Source organism: Cyprinus carpio, chromosome B15 (assembly GCF_018340385.1).
Source record: "Cyprinus carpio isolate SPL01 chromosome B15, ASM1834038v1, whole genome shotgun sequence".
NCBI classification, from domain to species: Eukaryota; Metazoa; Chordata; class Actinopteri; order Cypriniformes; family Cyprinidae; genus Cyprinus; species Cyprinus carpio.
In genome coordinates, this window is record NC_056611.1 from 3,006,173 (window position 1) to 3,019,462 (window position 13,290).

Sequence of the window (13,290 nt, forward strand, 5' to 3'; positions counted from 1 at the left end):
GACTCAGAATGCATTTTGAAATTCACACTGCATTTTGCTACAATTATCATGCAGTATCACGATGAAAATGCAATCTCAAGTGTCCTACCCGTAAGTCTAAATGCATTTAGGAAAAATGGCACTTAAATTATAATTTTGCTAAAGTTTTTGCTTGGACATGTTAAACATATCTCATCAATTTGGGTAATACAATTTCATTTTAATTTTGCAACTTATAAAGTGTTAAAATAAGTTTTTACATATTGAAACTAGTGTAGAAAATGGCAAATTTAAATTATATAATTGAATTTTCATTTTCATTTCGCACTAAATGTTGCACATATGTATGGGAAAATGTAAATGTAAATACACAAATACATTGCCATATTACATATTGCATTGTCATTTTGCATTTCAAAATGAATTTTGCTACCCATATGGTTCCATATATTTCAGGACACCTCGATATGTATTTTTATTATAGGTTGTAAAAATGATAATGTATTTAAAAGTATAATATAAACATTTTATCAACTGAAGTGTTCAATCCAAGTGTTCAGTTAGTTTTATAGGGTTTTATAAAGTTTAAGCAGTGTGTTGTGATTGTTAACAATATTATATTAATTATATTTAGGGATGTCCCGAGCCGATCTCAATTGTAGGGCCGATCAAGTGTTTTTTTAACTGATTGTATCGGCTGTCCTGAACCCAATCTTTATTTTAAGTCAGCTGTCATACCAGTGTTGTGCAGTTGGGGGGGTAAGCCTCCATAAGTGGGTTTGCCAACCTCCATTAAAACCAAAAATAAGATGCTCAAATGTGTGTGTTCAGGTACTATTAAAACCAAAAAAAGAAGAAATGTGCAGAGCTGAGGTCTGTTCTTGCACGTCACACGTTTGTGTTGAGGAAAGCAAACACTGACCTCTATATGCAAACCTATAATAAAACTGTCCTTTTAGTTCATGTAAACCTTCAAAATGTGTAATGCATGGGGAGAGGTTAAAATTTAAACAGTATTAGATATATATTTTTTTAATTAGTTAAATTTGTTTTAAATTTTAATCTGAAACAGTTTTATGTTTTAGTATATATATATATATATATATATATATATATATATATATATATATATATATATATATATATATACACACACAGTAGGTAGACATCCAAAACGTTACTTCTACCGCCGCTCGTACCGCCGCCGCGGCGTCTGCAAAGTGCATTTGCAGCTTTTTGACCGCTGAGTGGCGCTTTAATCACAGGTTTTCAAACAAGCGCATCAAAGCACATTTTCGCAAATAGACGTCAGCTTTGCCTCACCGAAGTGTTATATTTGATTGCAGTCGGGGAAAATGAAAGAAAAAATATTTAATATTCACAGATGAAAGTTTAGTCCTTATGAAGATATGTGCGTTTCTTAGAACGAATTCAAGCAGGATAAATGTGAAGCCTATGAGCCTGTGCTTATTCTCTACACCATAATTTAGATTAGACACATTTAAATAGTGTGCAATATTATTTATATAATATGAATTATGTGTTATATTATTAAAAAGAAAATGTGGTTTACTTTGCATCGGAGCATTAAAAGTGATAGCCTATTGTGAGCTAGGCTTGCGTGTTTTATAAATTAGTTTCTTTATTTTAGTAAAACGTAAGGCACTGTATAATTTTGCTCCCATTATTTAGGCCTAATTAAAACAAGAAACAAATAAATTAAACCTGCACTATTTAACTAAATCATTGCAACTCTAAAGAATGGATGGATTAATAAAACGTCCTCACTTATCAACAAAGTGCACACGATGTAAAAAAAAAAAAAAAAAGAGCTTCATTAATTGACAACTTCAGTGATTTTAAATGGAGTCTTCTTTGCTTACTTTCATATAATTTAAGTAAAGTAAAAATAAATAAATAAAACAAATAAATAAATTGCAGCCGCATTTAAATGCAGGTTTGTATAATATTCCGTAAAATATCAGTGCAAGATTTGCTCTGCATGATGCTGAGTGCACGCAGCATTTATTCTTATTTGTCTACATATTTTATCTTCATTACAAATCTTGTTTGGTTTTATTTTGGATAATTGCATGTAAAAAAATATTTACTTTGTAATGCATATGCAAAATGTGAATTATTATTTATATTCAAGTGTTTGTGCAAAAATTATTAATGCGCATGCATGACAGGGAGGCGCCCTCTTGATCACGTAATTTTTTTCCTAATAATGAAATAACTGAAAATTGTGGCGTCTCACATACATGAGAAATATATCTACAGAAAGCTTGAAATGTATTTTAAAAGAATCAATTCAAAATGAAAGCATCATGTAATCTGTGAAGGTTGTATTTCTGTTTAAAGGCACGTCCATGTGGAGAGAGTCAGCAAATAGCCAAATATGTTTAGAACTATATATATTGTATAGGCCTTCATACAAAGCATGCTTGTGTTTTCAAGAATGTAACTTCTATTCATCAATATCTGCTCTGGTGTAAATAATAATAATTAAAAAAAGGCTATCAAGTAAGCTGGAAATAACACTGACAATAAATGGGCAATGTTGTAATTGTTCTTTTTTTCCTGTAAATTACTAATAGTATCAGTGACCATCACAATAATGTTAATAATGCAGTTTATTTGCGTAAACAGCATACTTACTTTTTTATTTCAGATAAATAATAACCTGTTGCAAAGCGAGCCAATGCAAATAAGCAGCCCACTCAGGAATCTGGAACACAGCTAAGACCAAGCGAGGCACACACTCCCATCTCTTCAAAGTCTCTTCAAAAAAGTATGTCCTTCAGAGAACATAAACAATATAGATTTTGGAAATGCCAGATATGTGACGTTCATTTATATATTTCAACATGACACATGAGCCTGCATTTATTTGATCTAAAATACAGAAAGTTGCATTTGCTAAAGCAGTAATATTGTGAAATATTTTTGCTATTTAAAATAACTGATTTCTATTTGAATATATTTTAAAATGTAATATATTCCTGTGATCAAAGCTAAATTTTCAGCATCATTACTCCAGTCTTACTCCAAGTGTAACAATATACACTATACCATTTAAAAGCTGGGAGTCAGTATATATATATATAAAAATTTATATATAAAAACTTATTTAGCACACAAGTGATGATAAATACAATAATCATGTTAGAAACAATGCTGTTCTTTCAATTAATAAAAAAAAAAATCATCTCTTTTCAAAATTAATAATAATAATAATAATAATAATAATAATAATAATAACAATAAAAAATGTTTTTTTTGAGTAACAAATCAGAATATTAGAATGATTTCTGAAAGATTGTGTGACTGGAGTAATAATGCTAAAAATTTAGCTTTGAAATTCAGCTTTGATTGTTCCTAATAAACTGTTTAACTGCACTCGCAAGTGAATCCCAAGTTATTTTGTGGGATAATTAAATATATTCTAAATAAACTACAAACCTAAAAATATATACATTTATTTTGTCCTCACATCCTTTCTTGTAACTCTTCTCTCTCAGTCACACACCTGCCTGAAAGGCTCATTATGCAGCTCATTATGTGGGTCTTTGTCTTCTCAAGTGTGAATCACACAAATATTCATGATAGTTGATGCCTACTCGGATATGCCCTTTTGAAAAAAAGGGGTCTTAGAAATTTTAAATTAATCTATTGTTTTCAGTGAGTGAGTAAACAAGATGATTTTCACATCATTTTGAAGCAAAAATTCTAGGCTACAAGCTCCAGGTTTGACAGTCTTGTGAACAAATGCTCTGTATGTGTTTTATGACCTTATTTCAGTAACTTCAAAATTGTAGTTTTTTACTAACCATGCATAAACGTTGTTTTCTCAAAAACACAATCATGTACATGCATGCTTTTAACATATTATTGTAGTCCAGTTTGTACTGATTACAGTGTTATTAGACTTTAGCCCTGTATCTATTTATAAGCAACTGAAAAAAGCACAAAAGTCAGGGGATGTCAAAATTTCTCCAGGCCCCATAAAACCCCCTAGACCTCAGAGGGTTAATGATTAATGTAGCAGATATATATATATATACGCTATATATATTAACATAATTCAGTGTTCTGACTCAAGAAGAAATATCCAATGCCAAGTCCTGACTGGACGAGAGGAGGAGCTGAGGATGGTGGTGGGTGATTAACTCCTGAGCAAAGCAATAGCTGCTGAATAATGACTGAAAGGACCTTATAAAGGGAATTATGATTGGCGTCGTATTCCTATAGGTAAATGTGGATCAGCTGAGTGTCAGCTGATGCAAGCTTGACTAAAATGACCTGTCAGAACTAACACTACGCTCCATTTCTGTCAGGACCACATTTTAGGTTAGGGGTTTGGTTCTGTTCTGGGCAACACTCCCTGCCCATTTATGCAGCCTAGTATGGATAGGAGCAGGGAGAGCATAAATAACCCCCCCAAAACAAACCATATGGTTAACGCCACCCAACCACATGCTGACAGTAATTTAACTGAAAATGCCTTACGGAAGGAGAGTGGCGGCAAAGAGGTGCTCTTCTGCTATGAGCAGGTAATAAGAGAAGCTTACCCCTTTGGGAGGACAGTGGCAGTGAAAGGGTGCTCTTCTTTATTAGCAGCTAAGAAAAGCAGCAAGCCCCTTTAATAAACTACCTAAAAATGATTAAAGATGCAGAAAACCCACTAGAATTGCAGCCTAGTTTGCCAGTTCACAGCAAACACAGCATACTGCAGCTGTAGAAGCAAGCAAATGAACTGATTCAGAGATTGCCGATTCTACCTGGCCTAAAGCTTTAAGATCCATTCAAAAACTCAATAAAATAGCATATGACTCAATAAATCAACTCATGAGTTTAAAGGTTTGTCGCCTCCCATTGACATTTGCGCTCATTGATACATGTCCTCAATCTGATAACTTGTGTGAGTACAAAGTGCCTTACTGATACACTCAATATCTTTATGCAACAAGCATGTTGCTTGCTTAATCACAACATGTTGCACTAGTCAGAGAACCTAAAGAAATAGCATTCCCAATAACCAGATGAGCCATAAGCAGCAAGCATATTTCAAGAACAATTAGACGGCTTTAAACAACTTAAACATTAGCTTCTTGCTGTTGCAAGTTTACCCGGATACCAGCACTTGCAGTAACATCCCGTAGCTTAAAGCAACAAGCAGGTCTAGCAACAAACATGATACTGACAATAAATAAGCCTTAACAAGCAAGCAAAATCCCAATAGCTTTAAAGCAAATACCTTTTGAAATAGCATAGGCTGGGGCAGCATGACCTTTACAGAAGAAGAGAAGCAGCGAAGGGGTGCTCTTCTTTAATAAGCAGCTGAGAAGAGCAGCATGCCCCTTTAATGCAGTACAGCATATGGTCAATACTCAAAATTTAGGCAACAGGCATGTTGCCCTTATCCAGATAAATGCAAAATCTACATACTGCGTGTTAAGTACCAAGCACATTACCGATACACTAGATAGCTTTAAGCAACAGCATATCACTGACTAAAGCACAGCCTGTTGGAAATAATAGTCTGATAAATTTAATGAAACAGCATTCCCAATACTAGATGAGCTTGAAGCAGCAAGCCTATTTCATATCAGACAGCCTTAAACAACAGATTTAAAACAAGGCTCGCTGTGGTAAGTTTAACTGGGTAATGTTACCAGCATGTCAAAATACGACAGCATACCTAGCAGACTGAACAACTAGCCTTAAACAATGAGCAGTATTTGACAATAGCATATCTGCCAACATAGCATTAGGCAATGAGAATGAAATAAGAAACTTAGCTTAGCTTAACTTCGTGAAGACATTCAGAGATTAAAAAGGTGAAGTGAAGTGAAAGTGACATTTGCCAAGTACGGTGAACCCAGACTCGGAATTTGTGCTCTGCATTTAACTCATCCAAGTGCACACACAGCAGTGAGTATTGAACACACCGAGAACACACACCTGGAGCAGTGGGCAGCTATATCCAGCGCCCGGGGAGCAACTGGGGGTTCAGTGCCTTGCTCAGGGGCACTTCAGCCATGGGTATCGAGGGTGGAAGAGAGAACTGTTCATTCACTCCCCCCACTTACAACTCCTGCCAGCACTGAGACTTGAACCTGCAACCTTCGGGTTACATGTCCAACTCTAACCATTAGGCCACAGCTGCCCCAACTGTGACATGCCCAGTTGTTATGAGGATCCTTTAACCCTTCTTCAAATCTTCCTTTTTCCAGCGGGAAAAGCAGGTCTCATGTAAAAGTGATGCAGTGATTGTTGATGCAGTCACATTAGCACAACTTCAGCGATGAATTGCGTGCAAAGAGTCTATGTCAATTGTGAGAAGCAGTGCTCACTCAAGTCACTTGCAAGTCTATCAGCTTACCAATCAATCAATGTGGCGAGTTAGCTTCCAAGTTCACAAACTTGAATCTGGTGAGATACTCTGTGGGAAACGAACCTGTCACAAAATTCCTGATTGAATGCTTCCCATAGAGATGGAATTCACTGTCTGAATATCTCCTGAGCAAAGCGATAGCTGCTGAATAATGACTGAAAGGACCTTATAAAGGGAATTATGATTGGGGTCGTATTCCTATAGGTAGACATGGATCAGCTGAGTGTCAGCTGATGCGAGCTTGACTAACGTGATCTGCCAGAACTAACACTATGCTCCATTAACTATCAAACTAACTGATGTAGTTTAGGCTGCGATAACTCCAATAATAGTTAAGAATAGCTGGTAACACTTTAATAAAGGGACCTATTCTCACTATTAACTAGTTGCTTATTAGGTAGGTTTAGGGTTAGTATAAGTTGACAATAAGTTGACAAAGAAAGTGTTAGAAGATATTAAGCAGACAGTCTACTAATACTCAACTAATTGCTAGTTGACATGTAGTTGCAAAGTTACTTACTGTTAGTAGAGTATCTAAAGTGAACTATTGAAATAAAGTGTTACCCTAACTATTAATAAGCAGCAAATTAGAAGTTTATTGAGGCAAAAGTCATAGTTAATGGTTTGTTAATAGCGAGAAGTGGACCTTAAAACGAAGCGTGACTGGATAGCTCTTTACTGATTCATGATTAGCTCAAGTTTTGACTAAGTATTAGTTTAGTATTCAGTAAGTATTAATTCAGGTATTAGTAGATGATTATTTATGTACTTTTAATTTAAAGTTTGACCATTTTAATAAATCTTTACTGCATTTGGATTTGTCTCATTTCACTTTCACTGCTCCAGCATTACAGATCGATACACTTCAGAATAAAAGTCCAAAACACAAGACAGGGATCATTACACATCTGCTCACCTGACCCCAAGGGCTGCTGCCAAAGCGCAGGAGTCTGGAGAGGATCTGGAGCAAGCCCAGGAAATTTTTGTCTTCATAATCAAAGCGCTGACCAAACACCAATGAACAGATCACGTTGGACACTGCCCGGCTCAGGAAGAAGATTGGGTCAACTGGTGTTGCTGAAGGAAAAAAACCTTAACATTCTCATTTTGAATGCAGAACTTTCAACTTAAACAAACCCTAGTAGATAATTTTTGGTGCATATTTGTCAGTTCCTCACACTTGGTTTCCTCAAAACTCTTCAGCAAATGTCTGCTCTCTTCTTGAATCCACCGTTCCATTCGTTTGCGTCCCATTCCGAAATCCCTCAGCGTGGTGAGAGTGAACCTCCTCAACTGACGCCAGCGATCTCCATTACTGATGAGCAAACCTGCAAACATGTAATGTAGGCTAAACTACATTGAACTGATTTTCTATAAACAGTAGTAAACAGAAAGATTACTCGTACCGTAGCCTTTCACAACTCTGTTCGGAAAGGGAATGGGGGCTCTTGATGAAAAGTCTTCTGCCTGGTCCACTAGAGCTTCTTTGACTGCATCATAACCGACAAGAACCACCATTCTCTGTGGCCCAAGGTACACCGTCATCACGGGCCCATAGGTTTTACTCCACTGTTTTAAGGGAACAGATTTTACCATCACACACCAGTGCAAGCATTAACAATTTGATCACTGTGACAGTTCACGTTTGTAAATAGACTGCTCTCTGCTACAGCAGATAAGAAATAATAGAAGATTATTCCTTATATTTTGCAGACATTGAAAGGATTCATGAAGACTTTCATGGTGCCCCAGCCCAATGATCATTAGCACTGACAAATCACATTGTGCCCTAGGCAAGATCTGACAAGAACCTGCACCAGTTGTATTACCGCATACCTTTCTGTCTTGCTAGAAAAGCTAAAAAGGAAGGATAAAAAAATCAAATATAAATCGAAAAATCGGAACCTATAAATCTAAAAAAATATCAGTCTTATGGCTTGTTGTTACAGGGGCATGGTCCTAATGAGTGAAAAATGTGTTTGAGTTCTGTCTTTTTTCTTTCTTTTTTTCTTTATAAAGCAAGTAAAATTACAACTGTGCATTTACGGATATACATAAAAATATAATATTAGAATTTTGAGATTTTTTAAGCCTGTTTCTGTATAAAAATAGTAAAAAAGTTTTAAAAGGATAATTGTGATTCTATAGCTGACAATCATGACTTTATTTATCATGATTGTGTTTATAGCACACTCTTCTTTTTTATATGATGCCATGTAACTTTAAATCTGTACATTTCTAAGTTAAAATGAACTGCTCATAATTGACTGCAAATTCAAAACTAATTTTCAAAGACAGGGTTGAGTTCCAAAATGCTTTTATTTATAAAATTCAGACACAAAGTCCTCTTACCTGCATAAAGCTTTTAAAGGGTGCACGCTTGTCCATTATTAGTAAGTTTCCAATCAGTGGCAGTGCCAGTGGCCCTGGGGGCAAATAAAATCCACTCGCCTTCCCCTTCCACCAGACCAACATCAACACAGCCAAGACTAAAACCAACACTAATGAGCTAGACAATTCCATCCCTCTTACCTAAGATGTTTTGTTCAGGTCAGTTTTTTTCTTTTTCAGTATCTGTATGTGTCTATGTCGGCTTTAAAGGTTTTTATATGCACAGTGGGAGCAGAATAGGAAAGGGGGTGGTTCAAGCAGGAATGAGAAAGAGGTGAGGACCTTCATGTACACATTAACCAGAGTGCTCCCTAACCTAATTTCTTCTGTCTTTCCACCAACATACACATGAAATGTATCAGCTCATGAGTGCAAGGGGTTTCTTCAATGTTCTGTAATATTGTAATATGATATTGTTCTGTTATATCATCTTCATCATGGCATTTATGAAGGGACCTGCATTGGGTCTGCTCTCTGTAAGATTTTATAAAACTGCATTATAAAAAAAAAACCCACCTCGCATGCAAAAAGTCTGTACAACTATATTTTATACACTTTAGTTCTGTGAACAACACTTTGCAAGTCCATTAAAACCGTTCCATTAAAACTGCAATATAGTCATCCATTAAAACTTTGCAATATAAATTTGAGTTATGTCTTATAAATTTGAGTTAAGTCAGTCTCAAGTAACAGAGAAACTGCCCTCCCATATAAGAGAAAATCAAACCTATATAGTTTCAAATTTTAATCTTTTTTTTTTTTAAAGGAAAGGAAAGGAAAGGATAGGATGTGACGTGTGGCCAAGTATGGTGTCCCATATTGGAATTTGTGCTCTGCATTTCACACCCACACACACACACACACCGTGAACACACAGCCAGAGCAGTGGGCAGCCATTTTTCTGATTATGTACAAACTATAAATTATAATTATACTTTTTTACAATTATACAAAAATACGAAAGAAGAATTTTCACTCAAGTTGGTCAGTGTTTAGTTAACTTGCATTTTTTAAAGACATCACAATAAATTATGTTTTATTAACAAGGTTCGGAAGGAGCATGATCAGATAATCAACCAGTTTGGCACAGGTGTAACTCGTTTAGCTAACCATCCTAACTAGCACAATGTTCCAAGACAGCAACATAACTTAGGGTTAGGGTTAGGATACATGCGGGCCAGATCTGGCCCGACACTGGTTGCTGTTTGGAATATATATATGCAGCCTACTTATCTCTATCCTACGACAGTTTTCTGGTATCTCTCCTCCACCCTAGCTCCTAACTCTTTATTTATTTTCATCCTATACTAGGGATAAGGGGGTTCTCTGGGTTCGGTCTATATTCAGGGCTCTGGGCCCTCCCCCAGGAAAGCACGTCAAAATATGCTTACTATTTGCTCAGATTAGATGTAAGGGTGAACTTGTGAAACATCTCTCATAGACAATATTGCAGTCTTCAGTTATAACATCACCTTGTGTACTAAAAATACAAAATAGGTTTTGCTGTGAGTAAAGTTTGCCAACATGTTTTACAGAAAAAGAAAAAAGTATTAAGTTGAGTAAATTGTTGACACTTTATGCTTTAAAACCTTCTGTAAGTCTAACCTTCACATTTAAGTCTCATCTTCACATATAAAACTACCCTTAACAAAAAGTAGTATATTCAAGTTTATTTTATTATACTTAAAGTTCAAGTATATTTTTAAGTATACTTTATGTAGCAAGTATACAAATATCAGTGTTCAATTCAATTCAATTCAATTCAAGTTTATTTGTATAGCGCTTTTTACGATACAAATCATTGCAAAGCAACAGAAAATTAAGTTTCTACAATATTTAGTAGTAGCTTATCAGTGATGACTGTCAGTTTATGTGCATACGGCAGAAATGTTCAGAAAAATCAATAAAAGACATAATCAAACAGACGATGAACACTATTAACAGCAATTATGCATCAAACTTATAGCAAAATGTGGTAGTTCTGTATGTTGTCTCTGGGTTAGCATCATCTGAGGTCCTCTGAGAACAAAAATCCCGTGGCAAAACAGAAAAACAAATAGAGACATAATTAGCGTAGCTGCTGTTCCAGCCAAGTAAAATTAATTAGTTTAACCCAAGCTAAAGAATAATAATGCGCATTTGATCAGATATAACTGCCGTCCAAAATTATGAGATGCATTATTTGAATGCTTGGCCAAAGAGGTGTGTTTTTAATCTAGATTTAAACAGAGGAAGTGTGTCTGAACCCCGAACATTATCAGGAAGGCTATTCCAGAGTTTGGGAGCCAAATGCAAAAAGCTCTACCTCCTTTAGTGGACTTTGCTATCCTAGGTACTATCAAAAGTTCAGCATTTTGTGACCTTAGGGAGCATGATGGGTTGTAGCGTGGTAGAAGACTAGTTAGGTACGCAGGAGCTAAGCCATTAAGGGTCTTATAAGTAAGTAATAATATTTTGTATCTGATACGGAACTTAATAGGTAGCCAGTGCAGAGACTGTAAAATTGGGGAAATATGATCATATTTTCTTGACCTGGTAAGGACTCTAGCCGCTGCATTTTGGACTACCTGTAGCTTGTTTATTGAGGATGCAGGACAACCACCTAGCAGTGCATTACAATAGTCCAATCTAGAGGTCATGAACGCATGAACTCGCTTTTCTGCATCAGAAACAGGTAACATGTTTCGTAGCTTGGCAATGTTTCTAAGATGGAAGAATGCAGTTTTTGTAACATGGGAAATATGATTTTTACATTTTTAACACACTCTGTTAGCTTAGATAATTTTGAAGTTTCACCTGGTCTTGTTGAGATATATAGTTGAGTATCATCAGCATAACAGTGGAAACTAATCCTGTATTTTCTAATGATATTACCAAGGGACAACATGTATATTGAAAATAGCAGAGGACCTAGGACAGATCCTTGTGGCACTCCATATTTTACTGGTGATAAATGAGATGACTCCCCATTTTAATAAACAAAGTGGTAGCGATCGGACAGGTAGGATCTAAACCATCTTAAAGCCTGCCCTTGGATACCTGTATAGTTTTGTAATCTGTCTATGAGTATGTCGTGATCTATGGTGTCGAACGCAGCACTAAGATCAAGTAAAACTAGCAATGAGATGCAGCCTTGGTCTGATGCAAGAAGCAAGTCATTTGTAATTTTAACAAGGTTTTGGGACGTGACCTAAAGATAACGACGAGTTAATAATATTGAGAAGCGGTTTTTCTGCTTCAGGTAACAACTCTTTCAGTAATTTAGTGGGTACAGGATCTAATAAACATGTTGTTGGTTTAGATGCAGTGATAAGTTTATTTAGCTCTTCCTGTCCTATAGTTGTAAAGCACTGCAGTTTATCTTTGGGTGCGATGGATAAAACTAAAGTATTAGACGCTGTAGAATCTACATTTGTTATTGTATTTCTGATGTTATCTATTTTTTCAGTGAAGAAATTCATAAAGTCATTACTATTTAACTGTGAGGGAATATTTAGATCAGGTGGCGTCTGGTTATTTGTTAATCTAGCAACTGTGCTTAATAAAAACCTTGGATTGTTTTGGTTGTTTTCTATGAGTCTGTGGATATGCTCGGACCTGGCAGTTTTTAGAGCCTGTCTATAGCTGAACATACTGTTTTACCACACAATTCTACAAACTTCCAAATTAGTTTTACTCCATTTATGCTCAAGACTACGAGTTTCTTTCTTGAGAGCGTGGGTATTACTGCTGTACCATGGCACAGTACGTTTTTCTCTAACATTTTTCAATTTGATGGGGGCAACAGCTTCTAATGTATTAGAGAAGATAGTGCCCATGTTGCCAGTCATTTTGTCTAGTTCATGTGTATTTATGGGTACACAGAGCAGTTGAGATAAATCAGGCAGGTTATTTGTGAATCTGTCTTTGGTGGCTGGAACAATAGTTCTGCCCGGACGATAACGCAAAGCTATATAGTTATTATCATCAATACGCAGAATGCACGATAGGAAATGATCAGTAACATCATCACTTTGAGGTACGATATCTATGTCAGTAAGACTGATTCCATGCGATATAATTAAATCTAGCGTATGATTAAAACAATGAGTGGGCCCGGTGACATTTTGCTTTATTCCAAAACAGTTTAATAAGTCAGTAAACGCAATTCCTAATGCATCATTTGTATTATCAACATGAATGTTAAAATCTCCGAAAATTAGCGCTTTATCAGCGGTAACCAACAGGTCTGAGAGGAAATCTCCAAATTCTTTTAGTAATTCTGTATATGGCCCTGGTGGTCTATACAAAGTAGCCAGAGCAAGAGATACAATAGATTTCTTTTGCATATCTGACAGTGTAACATTAAGCATAAGTATTTCAAATGATTTAAACCTGTATCCTGTTTTCTGGGTAACTATATATTGTTGCAACACCTCCCCCACGACCAGTCTGACGGGGCTCATGTTTATAACAGTAGTTTGGTGGAGTAGACACATTTAGACCAATATAATCATTTGGTTTTAGCCAGGTTTCAGTCA

General features: G+C 35.8%; 1 protein-coding gene across 1 annotated transcript in view; it reads right to left on the minus strand.

Annotated features, from left to right (window-relative positions):
• LOC109075878 (cytochrome P450 2G1-like) overlaps positions 1–9,000 on the minus strand; it is a 38,499-nt gene extending 29,499 nt beyond the window's left edge. The window contains exons 1-4 of the mRNA XM_042738924.1: positions 8,732–9,000; positions 7,786–7,948; positions 7,558–7,707; positions 7,296–7,456 (exon numbers count right to left, since the gene is read on the minus strand). Of these exons, the coding sequence (XP_042594858.1) occupies positions 7,296–7,456; positions 7,558–7,707; positions 7,786–7,948; positions 8,732–8,902 (645 nt within the window). The 5' untranslated portion in view covers positions 8,903–9,000. The remainder of the gene's footprint in view (positions 1–7,295; positions 7,457–7,557; positions 7,708–7,785; positions 7,949–8,731) is intronic.
• Positions 9,001–13,290: the final 4,290 nt, after the last annotated feature.